The sequence below is a fragment of the Alexandromys fortis genome, unplaced genomic scaffold (assembly GCF_014885135.2).
Source record: "Alexandromys fortis isolate MF-2015 unplaced genomic scaffold, M_Fortis_MF-2015_v1.1 scaffold_70, whole genome shotgun sequence".
Classification (NCBI taxonomy): domain Eukaryota; kingdom Metazoa; phylum Chordata; class Mammalia; order Rodentia; family Cricetidae; genus Alexandromys; species Alexandromys fortis.
In genome coordinates this window covers 1,711,967-1,731,534 of record NW_026067955.1, presented here as the reverse complement: position 1 = coordinate 1,731,534, position 19,568 = coordinate 1,711,967, and the positions used below count along the sequence as shown (strand labels likewise).

General features: G+C 44.1%; 1 protein-coding gene across 1 annotated transcript in view; it reads left to right on the top strand.

Moving 5' to 3' along the window:
- The window catches only part of Rec114 (REC114 meiotic recombination protein), a 96,694-nt gene that overhangs the window by 17,033 nt on the left and 60,093 nt on the right, over window positions 1-19,568 (top strand). Inside the window, exon 2 of the mRNA XM_050151799.1 lies at window positions 15,336-15,425. Within this exon, the coding sequence (XP_050007756.1) occupies window positions 15,336-15,425 (90 nt within the window). The remainder of the gene's footprint in view (window positions 1-15,335; window positions 15,426-19,568) is intronic.

Below are 19,568 nucleotides of genomic sequence, written 5' to 3'. Positions count from 1 at the left end.
TTAGGGACGGGTTACAGTTTATATATGGTAAGGGATGAGGGGCAGGGTACGGGATCTCGCAGGCCGCGTGGTTCCGGTCACGTAGCTCGGTTACATTCAGACAGACAGGCCAGAAGTCACAAGTGGCCACACCTGGTTCCCTGGATAGCTGGAATGTGAGGCGGGTTCCGCTAAGATTAGCAGTTAATTGGGTGAGGGGCAGGTTTTGTCAATAGAACATAACTATGGGTGTGAGGTTCTCTGCAGACTCCCTAGAGTGATGGTCTCTGTAATGATTGTTAGGGGGGAAATGGCTCCTGACAGGGAAGGTTTTGGGTTACTGGTCTTATTATTGTTAAAACTGTATTTCTGTAAAATAAAAAGGCAAGTTGTACCATTTATAGTGAGTATGTGACAAGACCATGCTCTTTAGCCCAATATACTCTAGAATGTAGAAATGACTTCAGAGACTCTCCAGCTACCAACAGTTGGTACTCTTATGTAGAACATCTGCCCAGGGTTTGTATTTTGTAATGTGTAAATCAGCAGTTGGACAACATAGAGAGCTGTGACACTTTCTGAGAGGTCTTAAAGGCTGAAAACAGAACCCCCAATTAGGTACATAATTTAATTTGTCACTAATCTGAAGATTATTTCATCCTTCAGCTAGCTATAATTTAGAATAAGTACATTTGAAAAATTTTGATATTTTTGAATACTTCTTTTGTTTTCTACTTCATTTTATATTTCTCTTGTGAAGATTGCATAATTTAATATGCATTAAATCATGAAAAGAGTCTGTATTAGTCAGTGTTTAAGTTTCTCTCTGATTGTGTCATATACGTAAGCTCGTGATGGGCAGCCTCAATTCTCAGCATATGCTTTATATTGATGGTAAAGTAATCCTTGTTCTCTCAATACCTTATAATAAATGGAGTTTTTTTGTTATGACTTGATCATTAGAGGTAGCATTTTCTTTGAACTTTCCATATTATGTTAACTTGAACATTCCGGTAAAATGCTAAATTATCAGTCGTTAAAGGTATTTCTAAAGAGTCAGAAATAGGCAGCCTACACCATACCTGGATTATGTTAAGTGCTATGACAGTGGCATTTCTCTGTAAAATGTGGGCACTATGTTAAAATCTTAAACATCGTGTCCTTGATCTTTATAGTAAGGTGAATGCCTTCCTTAGCCTTGGTTCCCTTAGTTATCAGAGAACATGGAACATAATGCTGAGTGGTGTGTGTGTATGGGGGGGGGGGGGTTAACATTATGTTTTTGTTAGTGTTGTAGGTGTGAACATGTGTGCATGGTCATGAGGCCAGAGGTTGATGTCCACTATCTTAACACTCTCTGCCTTTATTTTTGGGGACAGACTCTTACTAGCCTGTAATTTGTGGGTTTGTCTAGCCTATGAGCTTCAGGAGTCCAGCGTTCCGTCCCCTTCCCCACCAGGGCTAGAGTTACAGGTGTGCTGCTGGACCCGGGCCTTCCCTCGGCACCAAACTCGGGTCCTTACGTTTGTGCAGCGCCTCTCTGTCACTCATGTGGTGGTTTTTACTCTAAATAATTTTAAATATAAACTCAGGTAGAAAAAAAATAGTATGGTGGCCAATGATATGATCCCATCCTTAGAAAAACTTAAAGACTGCCAGGAAAATTTTAGAACTGAGTAAGCAAATATTGCAAAGTAGCAGCACACAAAATTCACAGCAGACTTGCTGAGAAAGAAATCAGGAACACAATCTCATTCATTGTCGCCTCAAAAATAAAATGGTAAAATTTCTAAACCTAGCTATGAAGGTGAAAAACTTCTTTAATAAAAATGATAAAACACCATAAAAAGAATTTAAAAGACAAACAATGGAGTAGCGGAATTAACATAGTAAAGATGCCATATTGTTGAAAGTGATCTACAGTCAGTGTGATCACCCTCAAAATACTGAAGTCATTCTTCAGTAAAATTAAAAAATAAATAAATAAATAAAATTCACTGCGGAAGCTAAAAGACCCTGGATAAAATCTTGGGCAACAGGGCAGCTCTGGAGCAGCTTCCTCTGACCGCTTGCACGCCCTTTCTGTGAGTTAGTACTAGGAAGGATCTAGAGGTTGATCAAACTCAAGTTGATTTCACTGAGACCGGCTAGAGTGGTTTGGTTCTCCTCTGCTAGGAGGACGTTATGTCTAATTTTCCTCTTTATGTCGTTGCTCTTGATATATGATGTCTACATATATAAATTAGAATTTGTAAAATTTTGATAGTGTAATTATTATTCTGATTTTATTTTCTGGACGGTTATCTGCCCCATCCCTGCTCCTGTTTGTCTTAAGTGACCCCATGGTTATCCTCCATAGCAAAAGTAAAGTCAGTGCTTGATTCTTCCTCTTAACTTGTCACTTTAAAAAAAAATGGGTTCCCTAGAATCCTTAAACACTAAATTGTTCTTGTGTCTAACTGCTTTCTCTATGCCTGGAATTGAGGAATTTCACTGGGATGTGTCCAGTTCTTGATTATCTTTTTTCCTGTTAGATCAGCGTCTTCCCTTGGTCTGTTTCCCACCCTGTCACCAGCATTTCTTTTTCTGACTCTGAATCTTGGTCCCCGTGTCTTATACGATCACTCATAATTGCTTCCTCTTTACGTTTCCCGCTGCAGTTCTAAGTATTTCTTTCTTGACCATTAATTTGACCTCACTGTCCAGGCAATTCTTCAATTACCTATTGAATGTTTCTTTTCATAAAGCATAGTTTAACTCCAAGACTTTACTTAATGTTATCAATAACCATTACTTTTGTTCAGGCTGTTGGTCCTCCTGGAACTGTTTTGTTCCTCTAGATTGTCCTTATTTTGGGTCCTCCCCCCCCCCCATATATTAATTGTACAGAAATGATGGGTTTCATCCTCCTGCAGAGGAGTAGGGAGTACTTGTGAGAGTCTGGGAGATGGAGAGAACTTGAGAGCACACTGTCCTTCTGTAGGGCAAGGCTTACCCAGGCACTGCGATTTTGTCTTTCCCCAGGATTACATGCTCAGAGTCTCACAGTTCCCCTTCTAGAGAGGAAGGCGTTTTGCCTGCTCCTTTATCTGGCCCTGGAGACCTCAGCCCACTCTTTAGAAACACTCCACTGCTGATCTTAATTGTGCTCCAGGAAGGTAATTGGTATTTGGATTGCACCGGGAAAAGGAAGACCGCAGGTTAGAATCCAACTACCATTTTCCCCCATGAACCCTGTAGAACTTCTTAAATTAGACATTTTAAAACTGTATGAACTTATTATATAGAGTTTGTAAATGGGGGATTATAGCAGATCTCTGAAAATGACAGGCTCGCACCTGTAATCCTAGTACTTGAGAGGCTGAGGTAGTAGGGCTGCTGTGGGTTTGAGGCCAGCTTGGCCTCCTCTCCTGATACCTGCGTAGCTCTCTCGTGCTTCTCAACAAGGCTCCCACTCTCCTCTCCCTAGTCATGCTTTGTGGTGTGTGTGTGTGTGTGTGTGTGTCTGTCTGTCTGTCTGTCTGTCTGTACCTGTACATAGGAGTACAGGTGCTCCCAGAGGCATTTGGGCACCCTAGAGATGGAGATATAGGTGATCGTGAGCCTCCTGACATGGTTCCTGGCACTCCAACTTGAGCTCCCTTTCAGCTTCTGTTCGTCCTGACACTCGTGTCCTTTCGTGTCTCCTCATTTCATTTGCTCTATTTCTCTCCTGGCTCTTAGCATTATCTTACAAACTAGACAATCACTGCTGTGTTCAATATTGTACCCAGAATATTTGATACCCAAATAGGATAATTTTTGACACTTTCTTTCCCCAAGGGATGAAGTCATTTTCAGGAATAAATAGGAAATTAATTAGATATTCATTTCTTGTGCCAGCTGGAGCTGTTTAGTTTTGTTATTACCGTGCACATTAGAGGATAGGGCAGTGAAACGCTCGCAGCCGTGCAGACAGTGTGCGCTGCTGTGGTCAGCTGCTTGACTGTGACCCCTGGCTGCGGGCTCACATAGTTTACATAATTATTTGTTTGCCAATGAATAGAATTACTATTTAGTAAGACTATATATCTCTGAAAGCTATGATTTAGGCAACTACTCATAAAACCACAGTTTTTCTTTATTTACTTTTAAAACATTTGGCAAATTTTAAAAATTTGTTTGTTTGTATGTGCATGAATGCACAGCCATGATGTCTGTGTAGAGGTCAGAGGACAATTTTGGAGTCTGTTCTCTCCATCCACTTTTTACCTGGACTCCAAGAGTCAACCTTCTGTGGCAGTTTCCTTTACCTCCAAGCTATCTTGATGGCCCAATAGTTAGTGGTTTTTAAAGAATATATTTCCCTGGGCATGGTGGCCCAAACTTGTAATCTCAACACTTGGAAGGCTGAGAAGGAAGATTGATATGGGTTTGAGACCAGACTGGTCTACAAAATGAGATAAATTTATTTCAGTGTTAAAATAATGTTCAAATTTAGTAAAATGTTGACTTGAAAATTACATTTAACCAAAGTTGTTATATCTTACTATTATATTTCATTTCAGTGTTTTGAATTTTTTTTTTTTTGAGACATTGTTTCTCTGTAGCTTTGGAGCCTGTCCTGGAACTACCCCTTGTAGACCAGGCTGGCCTCAAACTCCCAGAGATCCACCTGCCTCTGCCTCTTTCTCCCTAGTGCTGGGATTAAAGTGTGAGCCACCACCACCCGGCCCAGTGTTTAGAATTTTTAGACACAGTTATAAATACCAAAAGGTCCCCTAAAATGAGGATTTGACAATCCCCGCGCTGTCTTTGTTCATTGTGAGACTACCTTTCATGTGTAGATGTGAGTCGTGGGGGCCATAGACTGGAGAGTCTTTGGGAGAGATTTGCAAAATTTTGGAAAAAATGTGGGCTAGGGAAAAATATATAGAAAAGTTTGGCATATTATATATACATAAAATTTTCATAAATAATATATTATTTCATCATTTATCACCATAAAACATATGAACTCTGTAATAAAAAGTTACAAATTTGGGGGCTGGTTGTGTGACTCAGTGGTTAAGAGCACTCAGTATTCCTGCAGAAGACATAAATTCAGTTCTGAACATCCTCATCAGCCTGTAATTACAGCTCCGGGAGGTCTGACACCCTATCCTGGCATCTGTGGGCATGCACACAAATATGGCAGAAACACATAAGTAAAAAGTATGTGTAGCATAGATCATAAAAACCCAGAGACAGATATTGGGCTTCAAGCTGAAGATCAGAAAAGCAAAGCAGCCAAGCTTCTACAGAGTTCTTAACCCCTCCCAAGACTCAGACAAAGGGAGACCCTGTCCTCAACATGACTGTAGACTGCAGCGAGCTCTTGTCTCCTTCTGCCTTATATAACTCTCTGCCCAGCCATACCACCCCTGTCTCCACCTCCCTAGTACTGGGATTAAAGGCAGATGACTTCCAACTTCTGTTGTGTGAGTTCTGTTCCTCCTTTAGACTCAATCTCACAGCTCAGGGTGGCCTTCCTTGAGTCCTGGGATTAAAGGTGTGTACCACCACTCCCTGGACTCTAGTGACTTACTTAGCTCTGCACTCTGATCTTCAGGCAAGCTTTATTTATTAAAACACAAATAAAATATCACTATATATATATATATGTAACTTTTTAAAAAGTAAAAAACTTAATTAAGACGTAAACAGCTTACACGACACTGTCCTCAGTGGAGAGAAGTCTGAAGATGCAGTGTGACATCAGAACAGTCTAAAATGAGCTGCGTTGTGTCCTGGAGACGGCTGTGATTCCACTGCTCCCTCCCGCTACTGCGCTGTGAGCTCGGATAGCGCCAGCGTCCACGGTAGACCCATGCGATGCTGGTCATCTCTGTGAGCAGCCCATCTGTCAGGAAACTGCCTATCACAAGGACATGTGTGGGATATGTCAGTTCCCACACGTTCTTCATACGAGAAATACGATTTTCTGAGTAAAAAGTGATTTCTCGGGTTGTCCCACATAAACGACTCTGTGTGACTTACAAAGTCTATGTTATCCAACTGTCTACAGCATGGGTGAGAAGGCTTCTGGTCAGCACAGGCTGGCAGAAGTTAAGTTGGAGGGACTTAGGCATTACAGGCAGAGTTTAGTCAGCGGCCAAGTGCAGGACGCAGAGAGGGTAGCTGTCACCCAGCACAGCCACCGTCACCTCGGCTGAGCCCCTTGAGCTGCTCTTGACAGGGCCACATCAAACTTAGTTCTGTATGCAGAGCGAGAAGCAGTGGACTCACAGCAGCTGCGCCTGCATGAGACAAGAGGCCGCAGGGAATGAGAAGATGGTTCCGTGGGAGAAGTGGATATGGATTCACCAACTGAAAGGACACCAAGGGAGATGTTTCTGTGCACCAGGCTGCACCTTGACAGCATAGGAGATGGAGGGGCTGGCCTTTGATGTGCTGAGGGGAAGGAAGGTATGGAGGCAGCAGGTGAGACAGGCCCTGGTGGAGCTCTGGCTCGTGACAGTAAACGTGCACCACACCGTGGCCATCACCAGTTCCATACATGCTACGGAGTAGTCTGCGTAGCTGCTGGCAGGATTACTAGATATAGAGAAGAATGAAAGGTCTGTTTCCAAGGCCAGGCCAACAGCTTTACCCTTCCTTAGGAAAAATCGCCCTGTTGCCAGCTGTGAAGACCCTGGGAGTGTCAATCACAGTATGGCAACCCTCTTGTGAAGGCAGAAGTGAGGGAGGCTGTTGATAAACACAGCACAGGCTACAGTAGATGCTAGAACGGGGTCTCTAGGGGCACTCCTCACCTAAAAGGGATAGGACATCAGTAAAGAGGATAAAGGACGCGCAGGCAGAAGGTGCCTCTGACTTCCCTTAACCCTCATTCAAAGGCCAACAGCATTTAGGACTCAGACCAACAAAGGCTGCATTTATCACAGGTATGGATAAGAACTGGCGATTCATATTACTGATAATACCAGGTGGATTGCTCAGTTGGAGTATTTGTCAGTTCCCTATAGACAAAAGCCCTTCCTGTGCCTACACCTGAGATGGACCGCTCCCCTACCTACCTTTAGCGTGTCTCCAGTTACACTCCGCCTTTGTCATTGTTTGTCCCCTTGCTCTAAGGTCTGTGCCACATAGCTCCATGAGGGCAGGGTGTTTGTTTTGTTCCATGATGTTCCTCGTCTTGAACAATGCTTAGCATCTAATAGATTTAGGCAAATATTGGCTGAATGAATGAAGCTTAAAGTCAGGGGCTTTCCTGGTTTTTTCTTTCCCAATAATTTATAAGAAGAATCTGTATATGGTGGGTGCCTCGTTAATGTTAACTGGTTTATTTGAATGCTTAGATGACGGCCTAGTGGGTGAGAGCCTGCTGCTCTTGCAGGGGTTTGGTTCTCAGCACTCACGGTGGCTCTCAGCCACCTGTAACTGTAGTTTCAAGAGATCAACACTCTTCTGACCACCACGTGATCATGCACATCTGTGCATGTATACACACTCATGTGTGTACATAAATGCTTAAAATTTTTTAATTTAAATTCAAATGCTTGATACATGTTTCCAGTACTTTAGACTCTTAAGTGTCTGTGTGAATTAGTGGACTGTTTACACAATTAGGGATTAATTTTTAAATTTTTGTAATTACTACTGTGTTTTGTATGTACATACGTGTGAGAGTACTGTCATGTGACGCCACAGCACATGACTAGAGGTCAGAGGACAACTTCGGGGAGGAGTCAGTTCTCTCCATCTGCCTTTACCTGCGTTCTGGGGATCAAACTCGGGTCATCGGGCTGTGCAGCAAGTGCTTTTACCCGCTGAACCACTTCGCAGACTCGGAATTTTGATTTGGATTGGCTAGATCAGTCGGAGAAGATCTGTCCTATTACCGTTTCCAACTGTGGCTGTAACAGACTACCATAGATTTAGTGACCTAAAACAGCATCATGTAACTCATAGCTCTGCAGGTCAGAGATCTAAGGCGATATTTTATGGAGTTAAATTTTACGTGGGGAAGACTAAACTCTGTGTAGAAGCTCTCGAGAGGATCCATGTTTGCCTGCCTCCTGCCTGGCCTCTGCCTCCACAGCAGCAATCACAATTTCCCTTTCTCTGGCTGGTTCCCTCTTTCCCGTAATGACACGCGTGATTACCCGCTCGGATAATCCAGGATAATCTCCCTATCTCAAGGTGCTTAATCACATTAGCAAAGTCCCTTTTGCTGTGTAAGATAACACTCTCAGGTTCTGGGTATTAGAACACGGACACCTTCAGCTATTAGCCTGCCTACCAGCATTTTAATAACACTAAACCTTCCTGTCCGTGAGCAAAGCTCTCTCCATGTATTTATGATTTAAGTTTATCTCTCTTGTAATGTGCCATCCTTTCGCAGATTTGTCATTTATCCCTCAGTAGTCTATATTTTGATGATATTATAAAGTTGGGTGCCTTTGAAACCAAATTCCAGTTTCTTACTGTCATATTAGTTACTTTCCTTCTTTCTGAGACCAACTGCCCGACAGAACCGACTCAAGAGATGGAGGGCTCCTTCTGGCTGTCGTTCAGGGGCTGTGCAGTTCCCTGTGGCCAGGAGGCCATGCTGGTGAGAGCCTTGAGTGGCTGGGCACACAGTGTCCACAGTGAGGAACCAGAGAACAGATGAGAAGTGAGTGGGTCTGGACTACTAAAACTCAAGGCCTATTCCTGATGACCTGTCTCTTCCAGCAACCCCAGCTGGAGATCAGATATTCAAATGAACGTGCCTATGGAAAACAGTGTACACCCAGACCACAGCAACTGGATAGAATATGTATATATAAATGTTTTGTTTTTATGTCGTCTCGTAAATGCAACTTTTCAAAATTCACTTACTCTAGACGTCCATTGGATTTGACACGTAGCCCATCACTATCTGTGGTTAAATGTGACTTTACTTCTTCCTCTACAGTCTGCGTGCTTTTGCTTCTTGTCTTTTCACAGTAGTTACAACTCCCCATCAAGACCATTGGCTGATGAAGAGGGGTTGCTCATCTCGCTTCTCAGGTGATACTGTCACCATCAAGTGTCCCTGTTAGCTGTCAGTTTCACACAGATGCCCTGTCGTCTGCAAAGTTCCACTTGATTTTCGGGTTTTTGGATTTTGAAATCAGGAACAGGTGATGGGATTTCCTTTTCTGCGATCTCAGTTATTGACCGCACAGCTTTTGTCGTTCAAAATACTTCATTTTCCCATTAGTTTCTTATTTTGTTCATATGCACCACCTCTTTGTCGAAACTGATTTCATTTCCTTTAGGGTGTGTACCCAGCCGTGGGATTGCCGGATCATGAGTGGAGTTCTCATTTTAGTTCTTTGAGGAACCTGCCCACTTTTTCTGACAGTGGATGCCTTCACTCACATTTGCACCAAAAAGTGGTTTGCCTTCTGCTTGTCTCTATCAGCTTTGTTCTTTTGGTGATAGCCAGTTTTCTTTTTTTTTTTTCCTTTGTATTCATACTTGTTTTTACATCCTGACCAAAGTTTTCCTTCCTCCTCTCCTACATTTCCCTTCAGAAAAGGGCAGGCCTCCCATCAATATCACCCAGAAGTTGATATTAAGTTGCCGTGAGACTAGGAACCCTCTCTTCTGTTGAGACTGGACAAGGCACCTGGTAGGAGCAAAGGGTCTCAAAAGCAGGCAACAGAAGTCAGAGACAGTTCCTGCCTTCACTGTTAGGAGTCCCACAAGAAGACCAGGCTACACAGCTGTGACAGTGCCCAGGGCGTAGGTCAGTCCCATGCAGGCTTCCGGGTCGTCAGATGAGAGCCATTCTTGTTAGAGTTTGTTGATAACTCGCTAGGGTACTGACTGGATTTCCCTGACAATGAAGGATGTTAAGGATTTCATGTACCTGTTTGCCGTGTGTGTATTTTGAGAAATGTTTCTTCAGACTTTCTGCCCACTTTGTTTTGTGTCTGCTGTTGATTGTCTGGAATTCCTAGTGTGCTCTGTGTAACTGACCCCTGATCAGCTGGGCCATTTGCGGATATTGCCCTCTATTCTGTAAGTTAATTGTTTCACTTTTGTGCAGCAGCTCTTAGTTGCATATTGGCCTATGTCTGCTTTTGTTGTCTGTGCTTTTAGGTTCTTATTCCAAAACCCTTTGTTCCTGTGTGTAACACACACACACAGAGAGAGAGAGAGAGAGAGAGAGAGAGAGAGAGAGAGAGAGAGAGAGAGAGAGAGAGAGAGAGATTATATGTACGTATGTGGGTGTGTACTTAGTGTTAGTGTGACTGAACCTAGACTAGGCTGACAGCCTGTAAGCTCTGTCTCTTGCAGCACTGAGGTTATAGTTGTGTGCCCAGACATGCCTGGTGTTTATGTTGGTTCTGGGATTTGAACCCACGTCCTCATACTTGCACAGCAAATGCTCTTATCCATCTTCTCAGTCCCATAGAACATTTCTTGTGTTTTCTCTTAATTCTTTCATAGTTGTGGGTTTCATATTTAACCCATTTGTATTCCCTCTTTTGTTTAATGAAGTTTTATTTTTCCAGTGGTACAGTTGACTAGACTTGTTAATATGTCTTTTCTGGCAGCAAGGGCATCTCTAACATTTGGATAGTGAGCACTGACTGTCTTGAGAAGACTCTCCATTGTAAACAGAGGGCTGTTGGTGGTGTGGGTAGACCTACTGACTGTAAGTTTACAGGCTTCTTTCTGTGCTCTTGTACTTCCCCTCAGCCTGTGTGTCTGTTTTGGTGCTACCACACTGTGGATGTTACTGCGGCTATGAGGGATAGTGGTATAATGCCTCTAGCCTTGTTTTTTATACCGAAGGTTAGTTGTGTTTTTTTTTTTTTTTTTTTGCTTTTTATTATTTTGATGTGGGCCTCATTGCATCTGTAGGTTGTTTAGGTAGACAACATTAATGCTCCCAACGCATGAACGTGGAATGCCTTTGCACTAATCTGTGCATCTTTAGTCTCGTTCACCAGTTTTCAGTGAGGAGCTCCTTCCTTTCCTTGTTCAAACGTAGTCCCAAACATTCTGTTTTTCTAGCCATTTAAATGAATTGTTTTTTTTATTTCATGTTTAGTTTGTTTTTAGTGTGTAGAAATATTGCTAATTTTGTGAATTAATTTGTATCGTATCTTTCCTGTTTTGGTGAAGTCTAAATTTATAAAGTAATATCCTATGACAAATATGGTTTGTCTTGGTGAATCTTATGAATGTATTTTGTGCTGCAGTTGTAGTGTATTTTGTGCTGTATGTTATACTGTATTTTGTATTGCTATTGTGCTGTATTTTGTACTGTAGAGTATGAAGTACTAAATGTCAGTCAGGCCATGCTGGTTGGGGTGTCTTCTAGTCTATTATATACTTGGTCATTTCTGTGGACTTCTTTTTATAATATAATTTTTCACTGGAATCTTTGGTAATTTTGCATCACATACCCCAATCTTGCTCACCTCCTACTACCTCCATATCCAACCCTTATCAAGGCTCAGGGATCCATGCAAAAAAAAAAGGTGGAAAAATTGTAAGAGCCAGAGGCGATGGCTGACCATAAGGAAACTGTCTCCCAGACACAACATGTCTGGTGCACATACGAACTCACAGAGACCGCGGCAGCACATACAAAACCTGCATAGATGCAAGCCAGATGGGGTAGTGAACATGGGGTCCCACCCCTTTATCAAGAAGCTATCTGCAGCCGGGCGGTGGTGGCACACGCCTTTAATCCCAGCACTCGGGAGGCAGAGGCAGGCGGATCTCTGGGAGTTCGAGGCCAGCCTGGTCTACAAGAGCTAGTTCCGGGACAGGCTCCAAAGCTACAGAGAAACCCTGTCTCGAAAAACCAAAAAAAAAAAAAAAAAAAAAAAAAAAAAAGAAGCTATCTGCAATTGGTGCTGGCTGGCAAAGGGGAAATCAGTTCTCTCCAGTGGAGTTTCACTGTGTATATCAACTGTACTTCAGGACAGACCCCATACCCAGGAATAGTTGGCCAACACAAAACAAACTCAATGCTGTTTTATGGCTTCTATGTTTTGATACCCACCCTTCTGCCATCCAGACAGGGTTTCTCTGTGTAGCCCTGGCTGTCCTACAACTAAACTGGCCTCAAACGCAGAGCTCCACCTGCCTCTGCCTCCTGAGTGCGGTGATTAAAGGCTTGCACCACAAGCCCAGCCTTTTTTGAGTTTTTTTTTTTGTTTGTTTGTTTTTTGTTTTTTTTGGTCTTAGTGTCTGTGCTGGCTAGTTTTATGTCGACCTGACACTAGTCATCAGAGAAGAGGGAACCTCAGTTGAGAATATGCCTCCGTAAGATTGGGTTGTAGGCAAACCTCTAGGGTATTTTCTTAATTAGTGATTGAGGGGGAGGGGCCAGCCCATTGTGGGTGGGGCCATCCCTGGGCTGGAGATCCTGGGTTCTATTAGAAAGCAGGCTGAGAAAGCCACAAGGAACGAGCCAGTAAGCTGCCCCTCCTTTGTCTTTGCATCAGCTCCTGCCTCCAGGTTTCGTCCCTGCTTGAGTTCCTGTCTTGATAATGAACAGTGACACAGAAATGTAAGTCAAAATAGCCCCTTCCTCTCCAGTTTGCTTTTAGTCATGGTGTTTCATCACAGCAATAGTAGCCCTAAGACCAGTTGGTGCCAGAATCACGAGGTGTTGCTGTGGCAGACCTGGCCATGTTGTTTTGGGGAGGACTGTGGAAGGACTTTGGAGTTTGGGGCTAGTCAAGCCATGGAGTGTTCAAAGTTTGGTGAGCTTTTCTGTGGGAACTTGGAAGAATGTTGATAGCAATCAAATGTCAGAGTCCTGGCAGGTGAGCTGGTGAAGGCTCTCAGCTTCCTAACGCTGCGATCCTTTAATACACTTCCTCTCAAACATAAGATTATCTTCATTTCTACTTCTTAACTGTAATTTTGCTACTGTTACAAATCACAGCTAAAGTGTCTGTGTTTTCCAGTGGTCTCATGACCCCTGTGGATTGACTGTTTGGGATCCAGGCTGAGAACTGCTAGGCTGGAGGGCCTTTTGAGAGAGATCAAGGCTCAGTCAGGGCTCTTTCCTAATTTGGTTGAGAATCTGTGGTTCTGATCAGCTGGGGCAGAAGAGTCAGCTGTGGTTGAGGAGAGATCAGAACCACTGAAGTAGAGCCTTTGTTTTCCTGGGGCAACTGATGCAGGTCAGCTGGGGCTGAGAAATTAGTGGTGATTGAAAAAAGACAAGCATAGGGGTGACATCTTCTGGGGCGTGTATCTTCAGCGCCAAGGTTGTCCCTCTGTAAGAATCACCCAGGTGGTGCTGGTTTTGAAGGCAAAAAAAAAAAAAAGTCAAGAAAAGCAGCTGCAGCTTGGCACGTTGTGAGAGGCCAGGCTTGGCACGATTGGAGAAAGTGCAGCCTCTAAAGCAGTTGAAGCCCCAGGATTGAAGGGGTCATGGAAAAGAACTGAGGCTTGGCACCATGAAGAGAGCCCAGGAGAGACTATTAAGTGCAACCCAGTTGGAGCAAGAGACCCCAGAATTTTGGGAGTGTCCAGAACCATGGGATGACCTCCGAGGACAGCAGCTTCCATGCAGTGTAACCTGCAAGACAAGCAGAGTGTGCTGCAGAGGGCAGGACCAGAGAAGTGACTCCCAGACGTTGAATATTGAATGATTTATACTTTGATCTGATTGTGACTGTGTCCTGGCACTTCTCTCTTGAAGTAAGGAAGTATTTAACTTACTCTTTTTATAGGAGCCCACAGTTGAGAGACTGAATTTTTAAAGAGATTTTAGGTTTTAGAAGAAACTTTGGGTTTCTAAAGAGACTGACTTCTAAAGGTTTTAATTGGTACAGACTGTGGCAGTTGAGTTTGTAAAAATGTTTTATATAGTGATACAGATATTAGTGTGTGACCTTGGAGATGAACTGGTGAGGATATCTCTAGTACGTTCGTGTCAGGCTGACAAGGGGTCAGCTGTTGGATAGTTTTCGTCGATTTGACACGAGCTAAACTCATCTGAGAGGAGGAAACTTCAGTTAAGGAGCTGCCTCCATTAGATGGGGCCGTAGGAAAGCCTGTAAGGCATTTTCATAATTAGTGATTGAGAGAGGAAGGCCCAGCCCATTGTGGCTGGTGCCATCCCTGAGCCGGTTCTATAAGAAAGCAGAAAGCCAAACTCTAGGCAGAGCCAGGGGAACCACACAGAAAAGGGCGAGGAAGGATTGTAGGAGCCTGAGGGGTCAAGGACACCATGAGAACACAGCCCACAGAATCAAATAAGCAGGGCTCATAGGGGTTCCCAGACACTGGTGGGACTACGTGGACCCTGTCTGTCTGAGCTCGATCCTCCACACAACACACTATGGCTGTGTAGCTTGGTGTTCCTGCGGGACTCTTGACAGAGGGAGTAGGGTTGTCGCGCTGACTCTTCTGCTGTGCCACTGGGTTGCCTCATCCAGCCTTGAAGCTTGCCTTTTTTTTAGGGGGGGAGGGGCAGGAGGAGTGGGTCTGGGAGAGAGGGGAGGTGAGGAGGGGCACCAGGAGGAATGGAGGGAGGAGAAACTGGTCAGGATGTAATGTATGAGAGCCAAAATAAAAATAAAAAATTTAAAAAGACTGAAAAAGCTATGGAGAACAAGCTGGTAAGCAGCATCCCTTCATGGCCTCATCGTGTCCTGCCCTAAGTTCCTGATGATGAGCAATGCTTTGGAAGTGTAAACCAAATAAACCCTTTCCTCCTCAGGCATGATCTTTTGCTTGTTTGATTTTTGTTTCTTGGTGGTGGTGTTTTTTTGTTTTTGTGTTTTTGTTTAGAGCGAGAACAAAAAGAACATAACTATGTTGGGTGGGCAGGGAGACGGGAGAGATTTGGGCAGAGCTGAAGGAAAGGAAAGTGTGGTCCACATACATTGTATAAAAGATGATGGCAGGGGCTGGAGAGATGGCTCAGAGGTTAAGAGCATTGCCTGCTCTTCCAAAGGTCCTGAGTTCAATTCCCAGCAACCACATGGTGGCTCACAACCATCTGTAATGGTGTCTGGTGCCCTCTTCTGGCCTGCAGACATACACACAGACAGAATATTGTATACATAATAAATTAATTAATAAAAAAAAGATGATGGCATAGTCGTAGAGTGGTGTTCCACAGTAATGAAAATGTGTCTGTGTCTACCCACACCCATGTCTACCCACACCCATGTCCCTGTGTGCACATGCAGCATCACCGATGTAGCCAAATACAAAAACCATGTGAACTGGGGCTCAGGATGGCTCAGTGGTTAAAAGCACTCACTGCTCTGCTAGAGGACCCGGGTCCCACATCCCAGCATCCGTGTCAGATGACTTCACAGTTGCCTGTAACTCACATTTTTCTCTTCTTCAAGGTGTTTGAATCCAGTGAAGAAGCTGGGGCTCTCGTTCTCACCATCGTTGTATCGGGTCATTTCTTCATTTCCCAAGGACAGACACTCCTGGTAGGTTACAGTGCTTGATAGTCCAGTCCGCACTTTTGTCTCCATGTTTGTAGCTTTGTGTCATTTTTTTGTGCCTTCAAGCTTCTTCGGTCTTACTGAAACTCAACTAAGTTCCGCCAACCAAAGATCTTCTAGCGTGTTTTAACAGTGGGATATTCAGAAGCATACTGATTGCTCCCTACCTTGAAGGAGTTCTGGATCTAGTGATCAAAGTAGATCAAAGGACTTTGATTAACTAGTATGATAAAGGATTTGTAACTGGAAAGGTTGGTAGAAGACAAGCTAACTTGTAGAGAAGACTGTGGAGTTTTCCAATAGAGAAGAAACCAGAGTCAGACAGCGGAAAGAGAGCAAAGCGTGCTATAATTAGTTTACAGGATGGCGGCTTTCTAAAGAAGCCCTGTCCTTTCTACTCTGAGGATGGATGCATTCTAGGAAATGGTAAAATAAAGACATACACAGTGCCACATGTGTGTGATTCCTGTGTTCAGGAGGCAGAGGCAGGAGAATTACTGTCGGTTGGAGCACAGCCTGAAGCTGGTCTACATTGTTAGAGACCAGTGAGAGCAGAGAGGGAGGGAAATCACCCAGTCTCTTATCACTCTGCTGGGAAGTTCAGGTCCTGTGTAGTGTAAACCGTATGAATAAAGAGAAGATAACTTTTTTTCTGATTTTTCAAGACAGGGTTTCTCTGTGTAACAGCCCTAGGTGTCCTGGAACTAGCTCTATAGACCAGGCTGGCCTCGAACTCACAGAGATCCTCCTGCCTCTGCCTCCCGAGTGCTGGGAATTAAAGGCGTGCACCGCCACAACAATGCAAATCTAACCAAAGAAACAGTCTTAGAAAAAGAAGGTTATGTGAGACTATTACGTTATTTTGTGGGCATAGTGTCTATATAGATGTCATAAGTTCATATCACAAATATTTACATGGGTATAATTTATTCATTTAACAAATATTATTCAGCAGTTAGTTTACTTTGTTGTTGTTGTTGGAAGCTGGAAATATCAGAGCACACAGCATGGGCAAAATCCCATCCCTGTGGAGTATCAATCACTCTAGTAAGGTGAAACACAATAAGCAAGCAGGCCAAGTGTAAGTAAAGACCTTAACTTGTGCATACTTTCTTCCAGGTTCTGTTATAATACAATGGCAGGATCCCACACATGTGTGTTAGTATGGTTCGCTTTTTCCGCTTTCGTGAAATACGGTGTCATCAGTGAGCGTGAGGAGCTCCGCAAAGCTAGCTTTGCGTTCTTGGCGCCTTGAAAAGTCGCAGCCTGTGTAGCTCTACCTGCACGCGATTAGCTCTGCAGCTGCTGTGAAGACACCTGGCTAGTTCTCCCTGTCAGTCATGGCTCTTGCTGAATGCTGGTGTCAATGCGGCGTGATTTCCTCAGCTGCAGGGCACCGCCTCATGCTTGCTGTCTGCTTATCTGTCATTTCACAGGGCTTGTTAAAATCTTGCTGTCATAGACGGAGTGATTTTTTTTCTTTTTCACCGAAGTTACAAAACCAAGCTTCCCAAATCCAAAACAACCCCTGCTAGGAGATGTACGAGGAGCTCTAGCCCTCCAGTGATTCGGTACAGGGTACAATACTACGCAATTTCAACCATATTTTTAATTCCTGCGTGTTCTTTTTCAAAGTTGTTTTGACTGTGTGGTATTCGCATTTCCGTGTGAATTTTGGATTGAGCTTTCCCACCAGAAAGCCTGCTGGGTTTGTTCAGAACTGCTTTCAGTCTGTAAATCAATTTGGGAAGAATTTACTAGCTGCTGTTGAGCGAGCCCGTGAGCACTTTTTAACTCTCCATTTATTTATATCTTCTTTAATTTCTCGCAGCAGGGACTTATAATAGCTAGAGATTCCGTGCGCATAACCGTGCATAGAGTGTGTGTGTGTGTGTGTGTGTGTGTGTTGAAAATTGCTAATCAGCTGGCTGGGGGGGGTATTCTATGGGAATACAAATCTTGCACAAATAAAAAGCCCTTCCTTTGTATCACCCAGTGTTTGGTGGCAGCAAGTAGGAGCCGCTTACAGGTAGGAGTAGTAGGAGCGGATGGCGCCCTCTAGTGCTAGAGCTCTTGTGTAGGCTCTGGAAGCTTTAGGCAGTGTTCTCTGGACCTAGGAACTGGGATTCTGCTGCTGCTCCCCCCACCCCCCCACCCCCACCCCCACCCCAACAGCTCGTGGCCTTGAGGCCTCACCTCTGATGTCGCTGGCCACATAACTGTCTTTTCTACTTCTTGTGCAGCGTGGCTGCCAACCACTCTGTCATCACAACTACCTCTGCTGCAGTCACAGCTGCTACTTCTTTTTGTCTTACTACCTCAGCCTTTTCAGAAAAGTAGGCAAAAAAGACCACTTAGAGAAGATTTTTGAACCTAAAATTGCGTAAGGTAGCAAGGGAGGCTGTCTGCCAGCCAGCTCGCCAAGATGGCGGAACAGCTTATTTCACAGCAGTTAGAGTCCCTGTGCAGGGCCACTGGGAGAGGTGCTCCACCTCTGACTTGGGTGGAAATTATTACATGCTAGGACCTGGGCAAGATTATTAAAACAGTCATGGCTGGGCTGCACCCTCAGAAGCTAGAGCAGGCAGCTGTGATTGTCATGTAGCTTCCTCGAGGCATTCTTGAAATGCTCAGAATGACTGGCTCTGGGATAGAGTGGATTGACCTGTCCTGCTGGAGCGTGGTTTCTGATTGGTCTTAATAATAAAATCCTGGCGTCAGATATTGGGGTGAAGGCTGAAAGATCAGAGAAGCAGAGCAGTCAGCCACTAGTTCTTACCTCTACAAGATCCTCAGACCAAATGGGGTCTCCTGTTCCTACAAGTCCTCAGACTGAATGCCCTGAGTGTCTGTCTCCTCGAGCCTTATTTTCCTATCTCCACCCAGCCATATCCCTTCCTGTCTCACCTCTCTAGCATTGGGGTCATTGCCGCTTAACTCCCAAGTACTGGAATTAAAGGTGTGAGCCACCACCACCGAACTCTGTTTCTCTTTGAGACTGGGTCAATCTAGAGTAACCCAGAGTGACCTTGAACTCACAGAGATCCCTCTGACTCTGCTGGGATTGAAGGTGTGAGCCACCACTGCCTGGCCCCTGTGGCTAACTAGTGACTTGCTCCACACTCTGATCCTCAGGCAAGCTTTATTTGTTATAGCACAAACAAAATATCACCACAGTCAGTTCCACTGATGGTCCTTTTCTTCAGTGAAGCTAGAGCAACAAGAAAACCAATAGCTTGCAATGAGTTTGCTTGTTTACAGGAAAAAAAATATTTCTAACTTATTGTTAAACATTAATACTGGTTTTTACAGTGTTTAACCGTGTGTCTGACAATGATCCTCAGGCAAGCTTTATTTGCTGTCCAGTGTCTCAGGAAGAGACATGGGTCCCACTCATATATCTCAACCTGTTCTCTGGGCCTCAAAAGATGACTTCATGGGCAAAAGCCCTTGCTACAAAAGCAAGAGGACCTGAGCCAATTCTCCAGCATCCATGTAAATGCAGGCATGCCTGTGTGCTGTAAGCACAGAATTGGCAGGTGGAGATGGGCAAAGCCCACCACTGGCTAACCAGCTAAGCCTCACTGAAATGATGAGATTCGGGGTTAGTGAGAGACCCTGTTTCAAAAAAATAAGAGTAGAGAGAGTAATGGAGGTGTGCACCTGCATGTGCAGATACGCGCTAACATACATAAAGATGTGTTCTCTTGCAGATTGCGAGTGTCTAACTGGTCGCCATGCTATAGAACCTCTAGACCCTTATCTGTATAGAACCTGACTCTACCTACTCTCTGCTTCTGAGAACCCAGTCTTTTGTCTGTTTACTTTTATTTTTTTTTCCACTCTTAGCCCAGGCTGGACTTGAACTGGTAATGTTTCTTTCTTCAGTCTGACAGCAAGAGCCACTGTTCCAGGTTTAAATTCAGCCTTCTAAGATTCTGCTAATAGGGCTAAAGAGATATGTAGTGATTGTTTATTTGTGTTTTAACAAATAAAGCTTGCCTGAAGATCAGAGTGCAGATATAAACCACTAGCCACCGGGAGTGATGGGACACACCTTTAATCCCCTTCACTAGGGAGGCAGAGTCAGAGGCATCTCTGTGAGTTCAAGGCCACCCTGGGCTACAC